The sequence below is a fragment of the Amblyomma maculatum genome, chromosome 5 (genome assembly GCF_055883805.1).
Source record: "Amblyomma maculatum isolate TAMU_Amacu chromosome 5, ASM5588380v1, whole genome shotgun sequence".
NCBI lineage: Eukaryota > Metazoa > Arthropoda > Arachnida > Ixodida > Ixodidae > Amblyomma > Amblyomma maculatum.
In genome coordinates this window covers 1,938,588-1,952,836 of record NC_139348.1, presented here as the reverse complement: position 1 = coordinate 1,952,836, position 14,249 = coordinate 1,938,588, and the positions used below count along the sequence as shown (strand labels likewise).

Genomic DNA, 14,249 nt, shown 5'->3' with positions numbered 1-14,249 from the left:
ATTTATAGGTCTAACACTTTATTGTCATTGTGCAGAGTGCATCACAATGAAGCAAATTATATATTGCCCATTGCTTTGTGGTAGTGATACAGAGGTCAAGTAGGTGCATAAAAACGCCCTTATATTTCAAATGCATGACTTGCAGAAATTCGACCAAACTAGATAGGCAGGAATTAACACCAGATTTGAAAGCAGCTCCTAAAAATTGACTAAATGGGAAATTTTCGGCCACCTGGCCCAAATATTTACAAAAATGTATTGTTCTGGAGCATGTCCTCAACTGGTGCTAGACCTCTAGCGTATGAATTAGTCTAGCATCTAAAGTATTCAGACTTTTCGAGCACTCACAGTGGCATCACTAAGCTGACTCATGCTGAAAATGCCATTTCCCGTGTACACGTGCATTGGAATAGAGTTTCAGTCAAGAGTGGACGTGTAAGCTGCATTTGGGGATTTGCATAGAAAATGTTTTAGTTGTGGTTAAGAGGGAAAGGTAGATGGTAAGTGCAGGTCTGCAGTTGATTTTTAAACTTTTATTGGCAGGTTTCATTTTAGCCTGGGCCATACATCCCATGTGCGTCATTGGCTACCATGGTCGTTGGTAGGGCACGAAAAAAATATATTAGCATGATAGCATTAAAGGCCCTGTTCCTCCAGAAAATTTGGCATCGGCATTGGTGTTGTGAGCAAAAAGATCACGAGTATGGCTCTGGTAGGTGGTAGCTGACATGAGCAGGCACTGACTGGTCATAGGGTTGTGCGATGGTGTGTGACCATATGACATAACTGATTTGGCAGCAGCTACCAACTCTTGTTTTTGATTTCAGAAGTGAGGGGAATGGAACCCTTCAAGGCCCATGCATTCCGAGTCAGACACGCTACCATGCAAGCACATTCGTGCAGCTCGGTTAAGCAAGGTTTATGGCATGTGGTTTTGCATGTTATGTGGTGACTTAAGACTATGCTAACGAGTATATGCGTGATAACAGAGGCATGAATTAAGGGATTAGTGATCAAGAGAGTTGGTAAAATTATATACGTTGTTGTGTAATGCAGGCAACAGTTTTGCAGTGTTTCTTGAATCTCACTCTCTGTTAGGTGTGATGTAGTTGTCAATAGTGGAGCTTGCCATTTTAACTGTTGTTCATGGCTCCCTGCAATGGAGAATATGCCATATCCTGATAAAATTGGGTGTGAGGTATAAAAAAAAGTTGCCCCCTTCGTGAAAAAATCTTACATCACTTCACCGTGGCTCCTTCATATTTCGAGATGGAACTTCTCATTCAACCTTTGTACTTGAAATTAAATATATCAAATTACATCTGGTTCTGACATCAGAAATGCATAGACAATGGCTTAGCAAGATGAGCTATGCGAACATGAGACATAATGGAGCTATGTCTTCTTCCATATAAGGGAAGGTGTTATATCCTTAGATGTTAGGTGTTATGCCAAATAAATATCCTTGACTGTTAGAGGCTTTGTTGGTTTGCTTTTGAGGTTTGGCCATTTGAGGCTTTTTGAGAGGGCGTTTTGGTAAGCTAGTTGGTGCATTATTGAGCTAAGGTTTTAGTGCAGAACGATAGCACAGAAAGGAATCCCCTCTGTCATGTCTACTTCGTTCTTTCCTGTGCTGTCTTTCTGTGCTAAAACACAAGTCTAAGCTGTTCGAGGCTCACATATATGATGGCAAGCTCAGTGGCTAGCTTTAATATTGAGGATCATGTGTTGACATGAGGCACATGACACTGTTCTTGCAAGAAACAGATGCCTGACATTGAGCAGTTACAGAGTCCAGCTTATTCTCCTCTGTGTTATCAGACTTCCATTAGCCCCGCACCATAAAAAGCCCTAAACGGGGATTTTTTTTGTGTGTGATGGTGGCTGTCGTAATTACAAGTGAGTGATGCTACAATAAGTGAATTTTCCTTGTTTTATTCTTAGTAGTGGTAAAGGTTGCACATAGGTAGAGGAAATTTGTACAAGTTATGACGAAATATAGGAAACATGACATTTCGTCTCTCAAACTGTAATCACATTGCACATGTATGCAAAATCTTTAGCCTGCCTGGCTATGCAAGAATACACCTGCCAATCCTTGCGATTTGCCTGGGAAGTCTCGAATTTTTGCTGAACTTTTTGATTGTATGGCTACTGTGCCCTACATCTTCTGATAAGTTGCATCTTCCCACAGAAGAATGGTTTTGGCTAAACCGGCGCCACGGAACCTGCAGCTGCATTGTAATCACCCACATCATTATCAACGACTGCACCAGCACCATAGGTTCTGCGGCCGATCGAAGTCAAAGTTGTTGGGGCTCGTTGCACTTTGCGTGTGTGGCTGCAGCTGCTTGTGTGTACTTTTATGGTCAGCTATGCCGCCCATGAACGGTGCATAGCGTAAAAGTTGGAATTCTCATGTGCTTGAAGCTGTGGTGCCATCAGAGCGCAAGAGATGTATTGCGAGTTTTTGTGCTCTTATACTTCTGAATTTCCATGATTCTTGACATTGAGAAAAGGCGAACATTCTGCATTTTGCGCTGCATTTGGATGAGACGTCGGTATGCCTCACTGTGACAAAGGTGATTTCAAACTGAAAGTAAAGCTAGAACTGAATTCCGCTCATTAGGGTGAAACACAGATTTCTAACATCTGCTGCTGGTGACAGGCCATCAGTCTGGACCATGTTCTGAACAAAACTTTTTGGAGCTAGACAAGTTATCTACTGCGGGATCACTGCAAAAGGGAGTACTGACTGATAGTTTGAGCAATCCTTTGTGCGTTTATGCTTAGATGTCGCATACTGCTGCCGGAAAAAAACAATAATAAAAAAAACCCCTCTTGTTGATTGTTTCAGGATTCCAGGAAATCCTTGGGCCTTAGAACAAGCAAAACACAACCTTGTGAACCATTACTTTCTTGTTGGGCTTACGGAACAACTGCAAGAATTTGTGGCCATGCTTGAGGTTTCTTTTCCTCGCATCTTTAAAGGAGCCACTGATAAATTTCTTTCAGGTAGGTGAAATTGGAGTATACTATCAGCTTGTTTAAGAAATGGAGCAGTGGATCTTAGTAGTTATAATACTGAATTAGTGATCAAAATTTTGGCTTTTAGGTGAGGTGTTTGATTTATTATTCAAACTACTCTCGCAAATAGTTTCAACACTGAAAGTGCAGATCGTGAACCTCCTAAACATTCAGAAATACTCATTTCTAGTTGATCTCAACTGGCAGTGAAACATGTCATTTCCAAGCAACTTGCCCCTTTCCCCAAAGAAACGACTGCGAGGGTACGGGAAAAGCTCGCACGGTGATGTGAATATAGCCGTTGAGAGCTGCAGCTGCGTGGATACTGCACGCGCGAACATCATGAAACAAAATACAGCACCGCGTGCTACGTCAGTGTGTTTAGCCGCAATGCAGTCTACAACTGGCTGTCTACCTGGCACTGATCATCTTGTTTTAGGTTACTGTACGCACACACACAAAAGCGACCCGGTTTGTTAGGTTTGTTAAAGGAGCGAAGTTGCAAACCACATGTGTTGCTGTGGTTGTTTTATGGCAACCGCTTATATCATTCTCAATTTTTATCAGTTTAAAAACTGCACATCTTAGGTGACAGTGATAAGAAGAAAAAAAAAATGCATGACGAAATCATCCAACTCCAAGCCAGTCCACACAACCGTGCCGCAGACAGTAAGACACTGGAGCACTGCAGTGGCGTTTTTTTTTTTATTATTTTTTTTTAACGTCTTCACAGTTTGCGGCAGCATTTGGATGGTTTACACCCATCATGGGGCATATGAGGGTGAAATGGGCTGCGTATCATTGTGGGAACTGCATTTCAGGCAGCATTCCACAACCGGCGCTTTGTCATCAAATGTTGCGAGAGAGTGTGAAAGAAATGGTTCGGCTAGAATTGCTGCTCACGTTGCTATTCTTCTTCCCATTTCACAAGTTTCCGTTTTGCCAGTGCCTTTTCTTGTTAACCGACCACTGACATCACTCCTCCAGTAAAGGGGTATCTACCTTACAATGCTTCATTACAGCTTTCATTAAACTTTCTTCTCCATGTGAGCAACAAGTCAAACTGTGATGGTAGATTTTTTTTCAGTGACAGCAAATCATTATGAAATAATTCTAAATAGGTACTACTACATGATTCCTGCTTTCTTATTTAAAGCCTGGTAGGCCTTACAGCCATGATAACTTATGCTGTTGATGGGAAAATTCGTCTTTTGCAAATTCTGTTTGTTTTCATAGTTGTGCTGTTTAGAAAAATGTCTCTTTATTTTCAACTTTGTGCTAATTATCTAAGTTATTAAAAGATATTCTATTTGCAGCTAACTTTTTACTACATTTATATTGATTTGCACCCCAGAATTAGTTATTGGCATACCTGTAATAAGTCTGCTTTTATGGCAATGGTCTGCTGAAGATTTCATCTGTAACTTTCTTTGTCAGTATTCAAAAAATATTCACTTCACACTCAGTTCTTTATACAGTGCAGTCCACTTATAACAATATTGAGAAAACCTGAAAATTAGATCGTTATAACCGCTTATTGTTATATCTGGACCGGCGAAAAAAAAAAAAGGTGAAAAGCAAGCACACCCACGTATTTTCCCATGCATGTAGGCTTGCCTACTTACTAGCGATGAGTAAATTTGGTTGAACAACGCTACTCATTGTAAAGAGCACTAAAAACTTATTAATAGCCATAAAGTAACTTGAGCATACTTAAAGAAGTCGGAAATTCGTGCTCGCTTAAGCAGCAGCTGAAGCTTGACAATCACTGTGAGCATCGCTTCCAGTAGCGTGTACTACGCTGGCGGCAGTCCATTTCGCATGCACGAAACCGATTAGCGACTGAATGAACTGAAGGACATCCTCAGCCTTGATGATCGTTAATATCGTAGACTGCGAATGTCCGTATTTTTTCACGGGGCTTCCAACCTTGAAAACCTCTCCGAAATCCCGATGAATCGAACCCGACCTCGGCGGCTGCGTTTCGATGGAGGCGAAACAAAGAGGTGTCCGTGTGCTGTGCGATGTTGGCGCACTTTAAAGATCCCCAGGTGGTCGAAATTACTCCACTATGGCTCCTCTATCTCTCTTTCCACTTTCACTCCCACCTTCCTCCCTTCCCTTATGGCACGGTTCAGGTGTCCACAGAAACAAGTGTGACAGATACTGCGCCTTTCCCTTCCTGTGAACCAACTATTTGCTTATTCTGCTGTTTCATCTCGTGAGCTATCGCGCTGTCCGTTACTGGTCGCCGCCTTTTTCCACAGACGCAGAATCGGTGATGGCGATGCCGATACAGCCGAAGCAACACCCTTTGCTTGGCTGCGATTGCGATGATGATAGTGCTCATTTTCTTCCGTTTTCACCGCATATGTCGAGTTTTCACGTCATTGTCTTCCTAATATTTTATCTTTTATAATATTCAGTCAAATTTTCGTGGTAAACACCTACCGGGCGGCGATAAAGCTATCGTTGTATCCGATGTACCTCCGATAATCGATCGTTATATCTGGTTTATTTTTACATAGGGCAATGAGAAAAATGATAAATCTCAAGAATTTGATCAATATAAGCGATATGTCGCTATATCGGGTATCATTATAATTGGACTGCACTGTATTAAATGCTTCACACGCAAAATTTTGCTGTCTGAATATCTCTAGCTGGAAGGTCTAAAAACAATGGTAATGGTTTTTTGAGAAGTTGTTCCTGGAATGTTTCATAAATGAAGTAATTCTGGGTGCTAAAACCTTCCTAGTGGCTTGTTATAAAACTACTACCACAGCTTTTTTGTTGATGGGGAATGAGAGAAAGCTCTAGACAGAGTTTAGTCACTGTTACTTGCCGTGCTATGTCCAAGTAATTTCAAATGTGTATGCCTGGCTGCTTTGAATTATACAAGAAAAGAAGTTACAAAATTAAAAGTGCGAAATTCAGTTCGTAGAGCATTGTAATGCCTGACATGTGGCTAACTGCATGAGTGCATTTGTCTACTAAAGCACATGGCATTGCTAACTTGAGAGTTGCATACATCAGCGCATGCCATTAGATCCCTCAGGAGTCACTTAGCATCTTCTCGGTTTTATGTTCCCGTTCAGGACTGGACATTTAAAGCCTCTTAAGAACTGCTGGAGAACCATTGTCATACTGTTACTTAACAGGCAGCCATCTGTGCTTCCCCAGGACATATTTCTATGCTATGAGAAATGCTATTGGAGAAGGGCATACTGGATTAGGATTCTTCAGGCTTTCAAACACATACTGCACAATAAGCATGTGCTTTTGCTTTTTCATCTCCATAGAGACATAGCCAATTTCTATCTGCAAAATCAACCACTGAACAAAAATACCATTGCTAATGCTTAGGCATTTTGGGCCGTATGAAAATGACAGTTGAAAGTCGAGCTAAGGTGCAAAGTTTATCGCGCACGTATGCAACCTTTTTCACTTGGCTCGCAGAACTTTGGAACTATTCACATACAAGGTTGCTGTTCCAAAAGTCAGTCGAGCAAACCTGATTTATTTGCATTTTTTTTTTGCTAATACCAAACCAATTTTTGCAAATGCTATTGTGATTTGTGTTCTTTTTTTATCCTTGCTACTTTGTGTGTAGCCACAGACTACTTGCGCATCTACCTTCGAAGTAGCTGAGGAAATTGACCCAGGCAATGGCCTGAACAGGGTGTCTATCAACCGGCAAAACTGGGAATTGTCAGGAAAATTTTATGCACCGGGAAAAATCAGGGAAATGTCAAGGAAACCATAAAATATTTTGCCAAGCCAGGAAAAATGGCATAATATATTCAGCAGTGCATTTTCATTTTAAGCTGGCGCACGGCAAGTATGTTATTCATGCAGATTTCTCTTTTTTTTTTTTTTTTTTTTTTTTTTGCTGTCTTGCCAGCGCATGGCTGAGCTGTCACAATAGAAGAACCAATACGCACGTGAGGTGGGTACTCAATAAAATATGCGGAAGCACTGCATGAGAGTAGACAAAAACAGGAATCAGCGCGAAAGCGATCGGTGGGCTGTGCTGCATAGTGCTGCCAAGCATGTGCTCAGCCATATCGGATTTAATTGACTCGGCTGTTTGCTGGGTGGGCGGCTCGTGTGCTCTGAGGCTGGCATTAGTGTGCTTTTAATTTTCAGTAAACTTTTGACATCCTTAAGGGCCAATAACACTAATGACAGCCTTTTTACTATTGTCAATTGCAGAATATGATTAATAAATAGCTTTTTGTTGGGAATTATTTGTCTATGCTCATTATCATCAGCAGCTATGTTTTTGAGCCTCTTCATTCTTCAGGGAGTTTGAACTGAAATGATCAGGAAAAACCTAGAAAAGTCAGGGATTTTGAAAATAATGGTTTTCTAGACACCCTGTTTAAGCCCTCGGCCTGGGCCAGGCTCGGACTTTGAGTCTCAGTATTTAGCCAAGTTCTTTCCTGAAAATGTAGCCCATGCAGTGTGCTAGTCCAGGGGTACTGAAACTGGAAAAAACTTTAAAGCCAAGAAATGCTTTGAACATTGCTTGGCTCTAAGGTCAAAGGAAACAATGAAATGGCCAGAGGTTTTGGCTGTTTATCCATGACACATTGCCCTTGTTAAGCTGCCATGCAGGGCCCCTCAGTGTGACAAGAGAGTCAAGGCACTGCCACTTTACTGGTGTTATAAGTTGGCCATTGTGTCCAATACCTCTAAATTGAAAGATTGAGGTAATGTCATTGCATGCTCTTTGTGGATTCAGTAACTTCTGTGATGTGCAAAACTCCACTTTTGCATGAAAAATGCTACATCAGCCAGACAGTCAAGGCCTTGGTCAATTTGGTTGCAGAGTAAGGAGAGCCAACTGAGCTGATAAAAGCATACTGGTGCTTCGTTGTGGTGAAGCGTCTGATAGATGGGGTTGCAACATAACCAGAGGTGACGGTAGAAAGCTTCTGTCGCCCTGGTTAGCACCACAGTATAGGCCTAGTAGTTTGAGCATCTTCCTCTTACGCGAGAAGCACCTGGGTCAATCCTCATTGCCAATGGTGATGCGGTTGGGTGCAGGATTTTTTCCTGCAGACCTGGTGCTCTACTCATCTGGGGTGCAAATCTTGGGCCCCATCTCTCGCCCATCTTTGGCCCATCTTTCGCCCTATCTTCTTGTGTAGATGATGCTGTGTGCTCAAAGCTGCCCATGCGGCATAAAATTAATCATCCACAGCTGCTGCTCAGTGCTGCATTTTGTTTCTCACAAATGTCGGCAGGTTGCGCATTGAGACCAAATTGTGTGTGTGAGGAAGGTGGAGAGGAACAGTTCTCAAAGGTGCATTGTCAGGGGAGGGGGAGCAGAAGAGGTGAACATGGTGAAACCCATTTTACTTTTTTACAATTTGGTTTTGGGTTTCCAAAGACGTAGTTGTCGTGACACTGATGTATAACCCAATCCATGTTGATGAGATGTCCAATTGCTCTCATTGTTTTAGTCCATGTCTTTCGTGCTAGTAATTGTCTAATTACCCATTAGCCCAGCATTCTACTTCAGGTGTTATTTTTGTAGTACTACATTTTATTTATTTCTGAGTTTTATTGGATTTTTTTTTCTGAAAAATTTACTTTCTGAATGCAGGGAAAAGGTCACACCTAAGAAAAACCTTCAATAAAGTGCAGCCGAGTGAAGAAACTGTGGAGCATTTCAAGCAGTCACCAATCTGGCAAATGGAAAACGAGTTCTACGAATTTGCAGCCGAGCAGTTTGAATTTGCCAAGAAGAGGACATTGGTGGCTCGAGATGGGCAGCTGACAGAACTTGGTCAACAGTTTTTTTATGAAAAGATTCGTCCAAAGTGATCACTGGCAGTGGGCTTTGCCTGAACTGGAGTCAGGACTGGGTGTGAAATTTTTATTGAGCCATATTTTACCGGGGGTGTGCAAATGCCTGATGTATTTTTTATTCAAAGGCCAATTCATACGCAGCATAGTAGGCAGATACCAAAGCTGTGACCAAACGTCCTTGGTGCTAAACATTATGAGATGCATACATTTCCACCAGTTTTTTAGAGTATGTATCTGCCTGCAGACAGTGCCAGTGCATTTGAAAAAGGAATTTGTCTTCAACACTGGCTACGTGGTTGCAGACTTTTTGTGGATTCTGCATTGATGAACAACCTTGTGACTTCGTATAATAATCTGGCAAGTCATGCTTTGACAACCAACTTTTTTGTCTTCCTGCTTGAGGTAGTCTTATCACTGTCTTGATAAAATGCATGATTATTTTTGAGGACCAATTTCGGCCGCCTGAAAAGGGCTTTGGGAAGTGAAAGCTGATCAGCTTGCGAGTGAAATATCAAGAAATGTCACTCTCTTGCCTGCCATTGCTGGCCAAAGATTCTCTTGCTCTGTGACCTGCCCTCCTATTACGTACAGTAATGTGATCCATTGTTATGAGATGAGTACAGAAGAATGTATCTTGCTGAACTGTCCTGCTGTGAAGCACTTTTCTCTACAATGTAGAGTTTCAGTCTATGCCTTTGAACTTTAAAGTCAGATCTGCATAATTGATTATTGTATCAGAATCAAGGGGCACTGTCGGAAAACCTAGGCCAGTAGTCTTCCCTTTGGTAGAGATGGTTTCAAATAGGTATATTTGATGTGCATTAAATGGGGGTCCTGTGCGTTTCTTTACAGTGGTGGTTACTGTACCACTCAGGCAAAAAGTAAGAAAATCATGGTCCTGTGACCAAAATGTGCTGGTATCCAGGGTATCAGAAATTCAGAAGTATAGGGGTCTCGCCAGCTAATATGGCTCTTAAGTGCTTACACATAGGCATGAGGCACGGTATGCCTGCTAAATGCTACACTGATATAGCAGCATGTTGATTTCACGATCATGTTTTGTTCACTTTCGGTGATGTTTGTACATTCTGTAATTCTGGCTGAAACAGTGGTGAACGTTAGTAGCTGGAGCCTTGTTGATTTTTATGGTCCTAGAAGTGCCAAGCCTTTAAAACAGCATTGTATTTTCAGCAGCAAGCATTGAAATTGAACTTTGTGGCATATCTAGGATTTCTTGAAACGTGGATTGTATGACCGCACATGTGCATTGCTTGGTTCAAGAGGATATTTATCATGTGGTACCTTGCCTGCAGATTGTATATTGGGATCCTGAGTAATGGTTTAATCCATGTTGATGCCAAGGTTTTATGGCAAATGACACTTCATCATCACATTGTTGTTTCTTTTGGATATCTTTACATTCCTGGCATTTACTACAGCATACTATTTGCCATTGTCATAAGAGATGTGTTTTTAGCTTGCAAGCTAAGCCTTTTAGTATTTGTACATAGGCTGTGCTTAATTGATTATGCAAGATGTTTTTAGTCCTGATACGCACAATTTTTTTGTTAGCTACTGAGCAGCAAGGAATGGACTTGTTTTGCATTTATGTGTGTTATATGTTGTTTGCTGCATACTACCAGAAATGTTCTGAAGTTGCAGAGATGAAAGCAATTTTTTGTTAATTTATGTAGTCAAGTTATGCTTTGCTCCTAGCTCATTTCTTTTTCAGCTTCGTTAAAGGCATCTCACATGTAAATTTGGTAGCCATGGTTATCATCACAGAAAAATGTGTTTCTTGCACTTTGTCAGCAGATTCAAATTTTACCAGAAAGGTTAAATGGCAGACTGGTTATCGAATTCCAAGAACTTTCACTTACAATTCAATGAATGAATCAGAAACAGGTTATAGCAACAGGGAGTCTGTTTCTCATGGTTACCATTTGCTCAACAAGTTGTTTTAGTTTCATGATGCATTTGGAGCACACCACCTGTTGGCTGTCAGAAAGGTAGCTTTGGCTAAGGACAAAATGCAACGAACATGCATGATTGGCTGCAACCATGGCATTTAACTTTCTCATCATCACTGAATGTGTTTCTGAATAATTTATGAACATAGAACGCATCACAGCAAACATCTGAGTGTAATCTGTCTCAAACACTATCTGTATCTCTTAGAGGAAGTTGCTGTGTACAAACTGAAAGTTATCATCTGAAAGCATGAGCTGCTTTCATCACAAGCGCACAAAAAAAACTGCTTATGGCAAAAACTGTACCAGCACGAACTCAAAGAGCCCTGGTAGCGAATGGAATTTCCTTCACGGGAACCCTTCAAGAGCAACAAAATGCACAAACATTACTGGAGTAATGACGCACAGCTTTGAAAGCAAAGCACTAGCAACAAGCAGGAAAGACCTACGAAGGCCAGCCTGCATGATGCATTTTTGCATGTGAGGCCTTGTGCATTGACACAGAAAAAATGTTACGGAAGTTGACACATTTTCCCTTCACTACCTGCTTTGACTAAGTAAAAGTCAGGAAGTCAGTCGGTGCATACTACCGTGGACACTAAAACATTTAGACCAATTAATTTAAGCCAAGCATTGTGAACTGAAGATTCATTATGCTAGTGTTAGCTTGTGGAAGTCATGCTTGTGGGGTGAATTACTGTTTGATCAAATTTTTTGTGATTTCAGGTGTACTAAAAAAAAAATCAAATCGGATAATGCATACTGTTCTTGCTCAGTTCAGATATAAAGTTGCTTATTCGCCATTAGCATTCCTTGCATGTTAATTACTGCACAGAAATCTATGTCCTATGGTCATAAGCTGCCCGCCTAGTTCTTTTTCTTTCTTTTTCTTTTAATGGCAGAGAAGTGTGAGTTCAGTACAGCTAGCGCACGACAGCACTCATGTTCAAACTGCCATTTGTGATGCTCTATGTGTTGGTTTGTTGCTTTATGCCACTGATGAGAAATGAAAAAGATGCACTGCTGGACTTCGAGTGGAAAATGAGAAATGGGACAAATGTGGTATGAGACTATGGCATGTGCTGTTGTTGTGAAACTTGGCATTGCAATGGTGTTGTTTTGCTTGCTGTAATCTTACGTTGGCTCTTTTCATTGATGATGTCACAACATGAGATGGGTGTCATCAGCTAAATCAGGAAATGTTAAGTTCATTTTGCGAGGAATGCCAGCATTTCGCTACAGTGCTGTGCTTTTGGAACAGCCACTGCAGCAGATAAAGCCGACTCTATGTCAGGGTTGGTGTTGTCTTTCACAGGAGCACATTTTGAAGGTATCGCCTTTGTCAGAGGTTTAGAGCCCAGGGGAGCTTTGGTTTTTAAGCTGTGTAATGGGGCTCCTTTAGCATTCATGAAGGCCCTACTCACTGGAGATGATAGGACCAAAAACCTTCTTCTAGAAATCTTTCAAGAAATTGGGAACACTGGGCTCTAGACGTTTGATAAAGACTGTGCATTGTGCAACTGCATGTCATTTCTCATTCTGTTCAGCGCTCTCGTGGTGCTTATGCAGACCAGTGCTTTCTCAAACTGTTCAACATGTGACTATATAGTTGAAAGTCTTGCAGCTAGGTGAGAAAACATTTTGCATGTAGGCTTCTTGAAATGCGCATAATTTAACCCTTTATCACACTGTGCACACAGTTGTCACGCACACAGAGATTACAGGATGCAGATTTGTGGAAAATAATTTCTCGTATCGCATCGCTGGTCAGTAAGTTGGTGTTTATTCCAAACTTGGAGTTTGCCTGTCCCTTCTAGATTTTGCGCTTTTTATCAAACTTCTTTGCTTGACCACAGGGAAATAAAATGTATTTTTTTTTTGTATATGTTTGCATCTCACAAACTTTCGTCCTTGAGTTTAACCTGCAACTTCTTTTGAAAGTGTGCTAGACTTAGCACTGATTTGTTTGTTTTATTAGAGTTAAGTGTCCTTTCCTCTGAAGAGCAACGGTATTAAATATTACCTTCAAGACAGTGAGCTTTGAGCAGACCCTTCATTATTTTCATGCAGATTTTGCCACTTGTAATAGCATATTTTCGTTTTCTTAATTTCTAGACTTACGTTAGCCTTCAGGACTAAGTAACTTCACTAGCCCTCGGGTGTGTACCTGACAAACTGGTATTTATATGTTTTAGTTTTCCTTTTTTTTAATTTTATGCACTTAGGCAAAAATTTAAACGTTGGTGCTTTGCCAAACTGACAAACTGGCTTTGAAGCTTTGTTATATTATTTAGATAAAAGAGTATTTGTTTTGAATCAAAGCAAGTGGTGCCCACAGGGCTAAGCCTGAGGCGGTTCACTTTTACAACCTTATGCTAGGCGGCATGTTTCCCTATTTATGCGAAATGTCCTGCCCTCAGCTATGAAATTATTACAAGAATGTGACACTAACCTGCTGTTTATTTCATAACAGAACCACCTTTGATATGTTTTCATCCTAACTGCCCTAATGCATTTTACATATGCATTTCATCCTAATCTCTTACCTCATTTATGTTTATCATAGATGTAATTAATAAAATGGGGCATTTTTTGTTATTACTGGTGACCTCATTTGAATAACTTTGCTTGTATTTTGGAGAGTTTTAGCAATGGCTGATCACTCTGAAATGCTTTTTTTTTTCTTTCCAAGAAAAAGAGAAACTGGTAAAACTGGACTGCATTCATTATTTTGGTGCATTTTTGATGCTGAATTGTGTAATAACAAGGCAGGTTTTCAAGGTCATCTCTACTAAAGTTGAATGACTCCCAAGAATATGCCTAAACCTCTTTACAGTCATTGACAGTAAAACAACTCAATGTGACATGTTTGAGTTGCTTGGAATTCAAAACTATTGTTGTACTAGGATCCATCCAGTGTAATATAGGACAGAGGGGAGGGGTTTACGGATGCAACCTAGCAATAAAAAAAACGCCGAATAAATTTCTCACAGGGAAACTAAAAGCATGAAGGTGGCTCTTGCTTCTTTTGTCTAAGCTGTGGATTAGTTCAGAAAGAAACCAACTGTAGTGTTGATTCTGTGCATTGCAGTGCAATAAAATGCTGGGCCATGCTCTGTAGTCTTCGTGAAATAACTGCGTTCTCAAATCTCGTGTTTTCGTCAACTTTCACCCAGAGATGCTGCCATGATGATGTTCCTTAGGGATATCTTTGTACACAGGTGAATATTCAGTTTCATTTCATGAGGACATAAAGGGAATTGTAGTTGTATTGCACAAAGTTCATTAATTCCTGTTATGTGTAGTCTACTCATAAAAAAGCTATCATTCATTGTGAGAAGTATAAACACAATTTTTGAAAAACTTAGAAAGTTTCTTAGGTTGTGTACTTTTCGTTTCACAATGCTTTCAGTGGCCTGTCATTGAAGTATC

General features: G+C 40.7%; 1 protein-coding gene across 1 annotated transcript in view; it reads left to right on the top strand.

Moving 5' to 3' along the window:
• The window catches only part of Hs2st (Heparan sulfate 2-O-sulfotransferase), a 57,491-nt gene extending 43,554 nt beyond the window's left edge, over positions 1 to 13,937 (top strand). The window contains exons 6-7 of the mRNA XM_084603458.1: positions 2,858 to 3,015; positions 8,642 to 13,937. Of these exons, the coding sequence (XP_084459584.1) occupies positions 2,858 to 3,015; positions 8,642 to 8,862 (379 nt within the window). The 3' untranslated portion in view covers positions 8,863 to 13,937. The remainder of the gene's footprint in view (positions 1 to 2,857; positions 3,016 to 8,641) is intronic.
• The last annotated feature ends 312 nt before the right edge of the window (positions 13,938 to 14,249 follow it).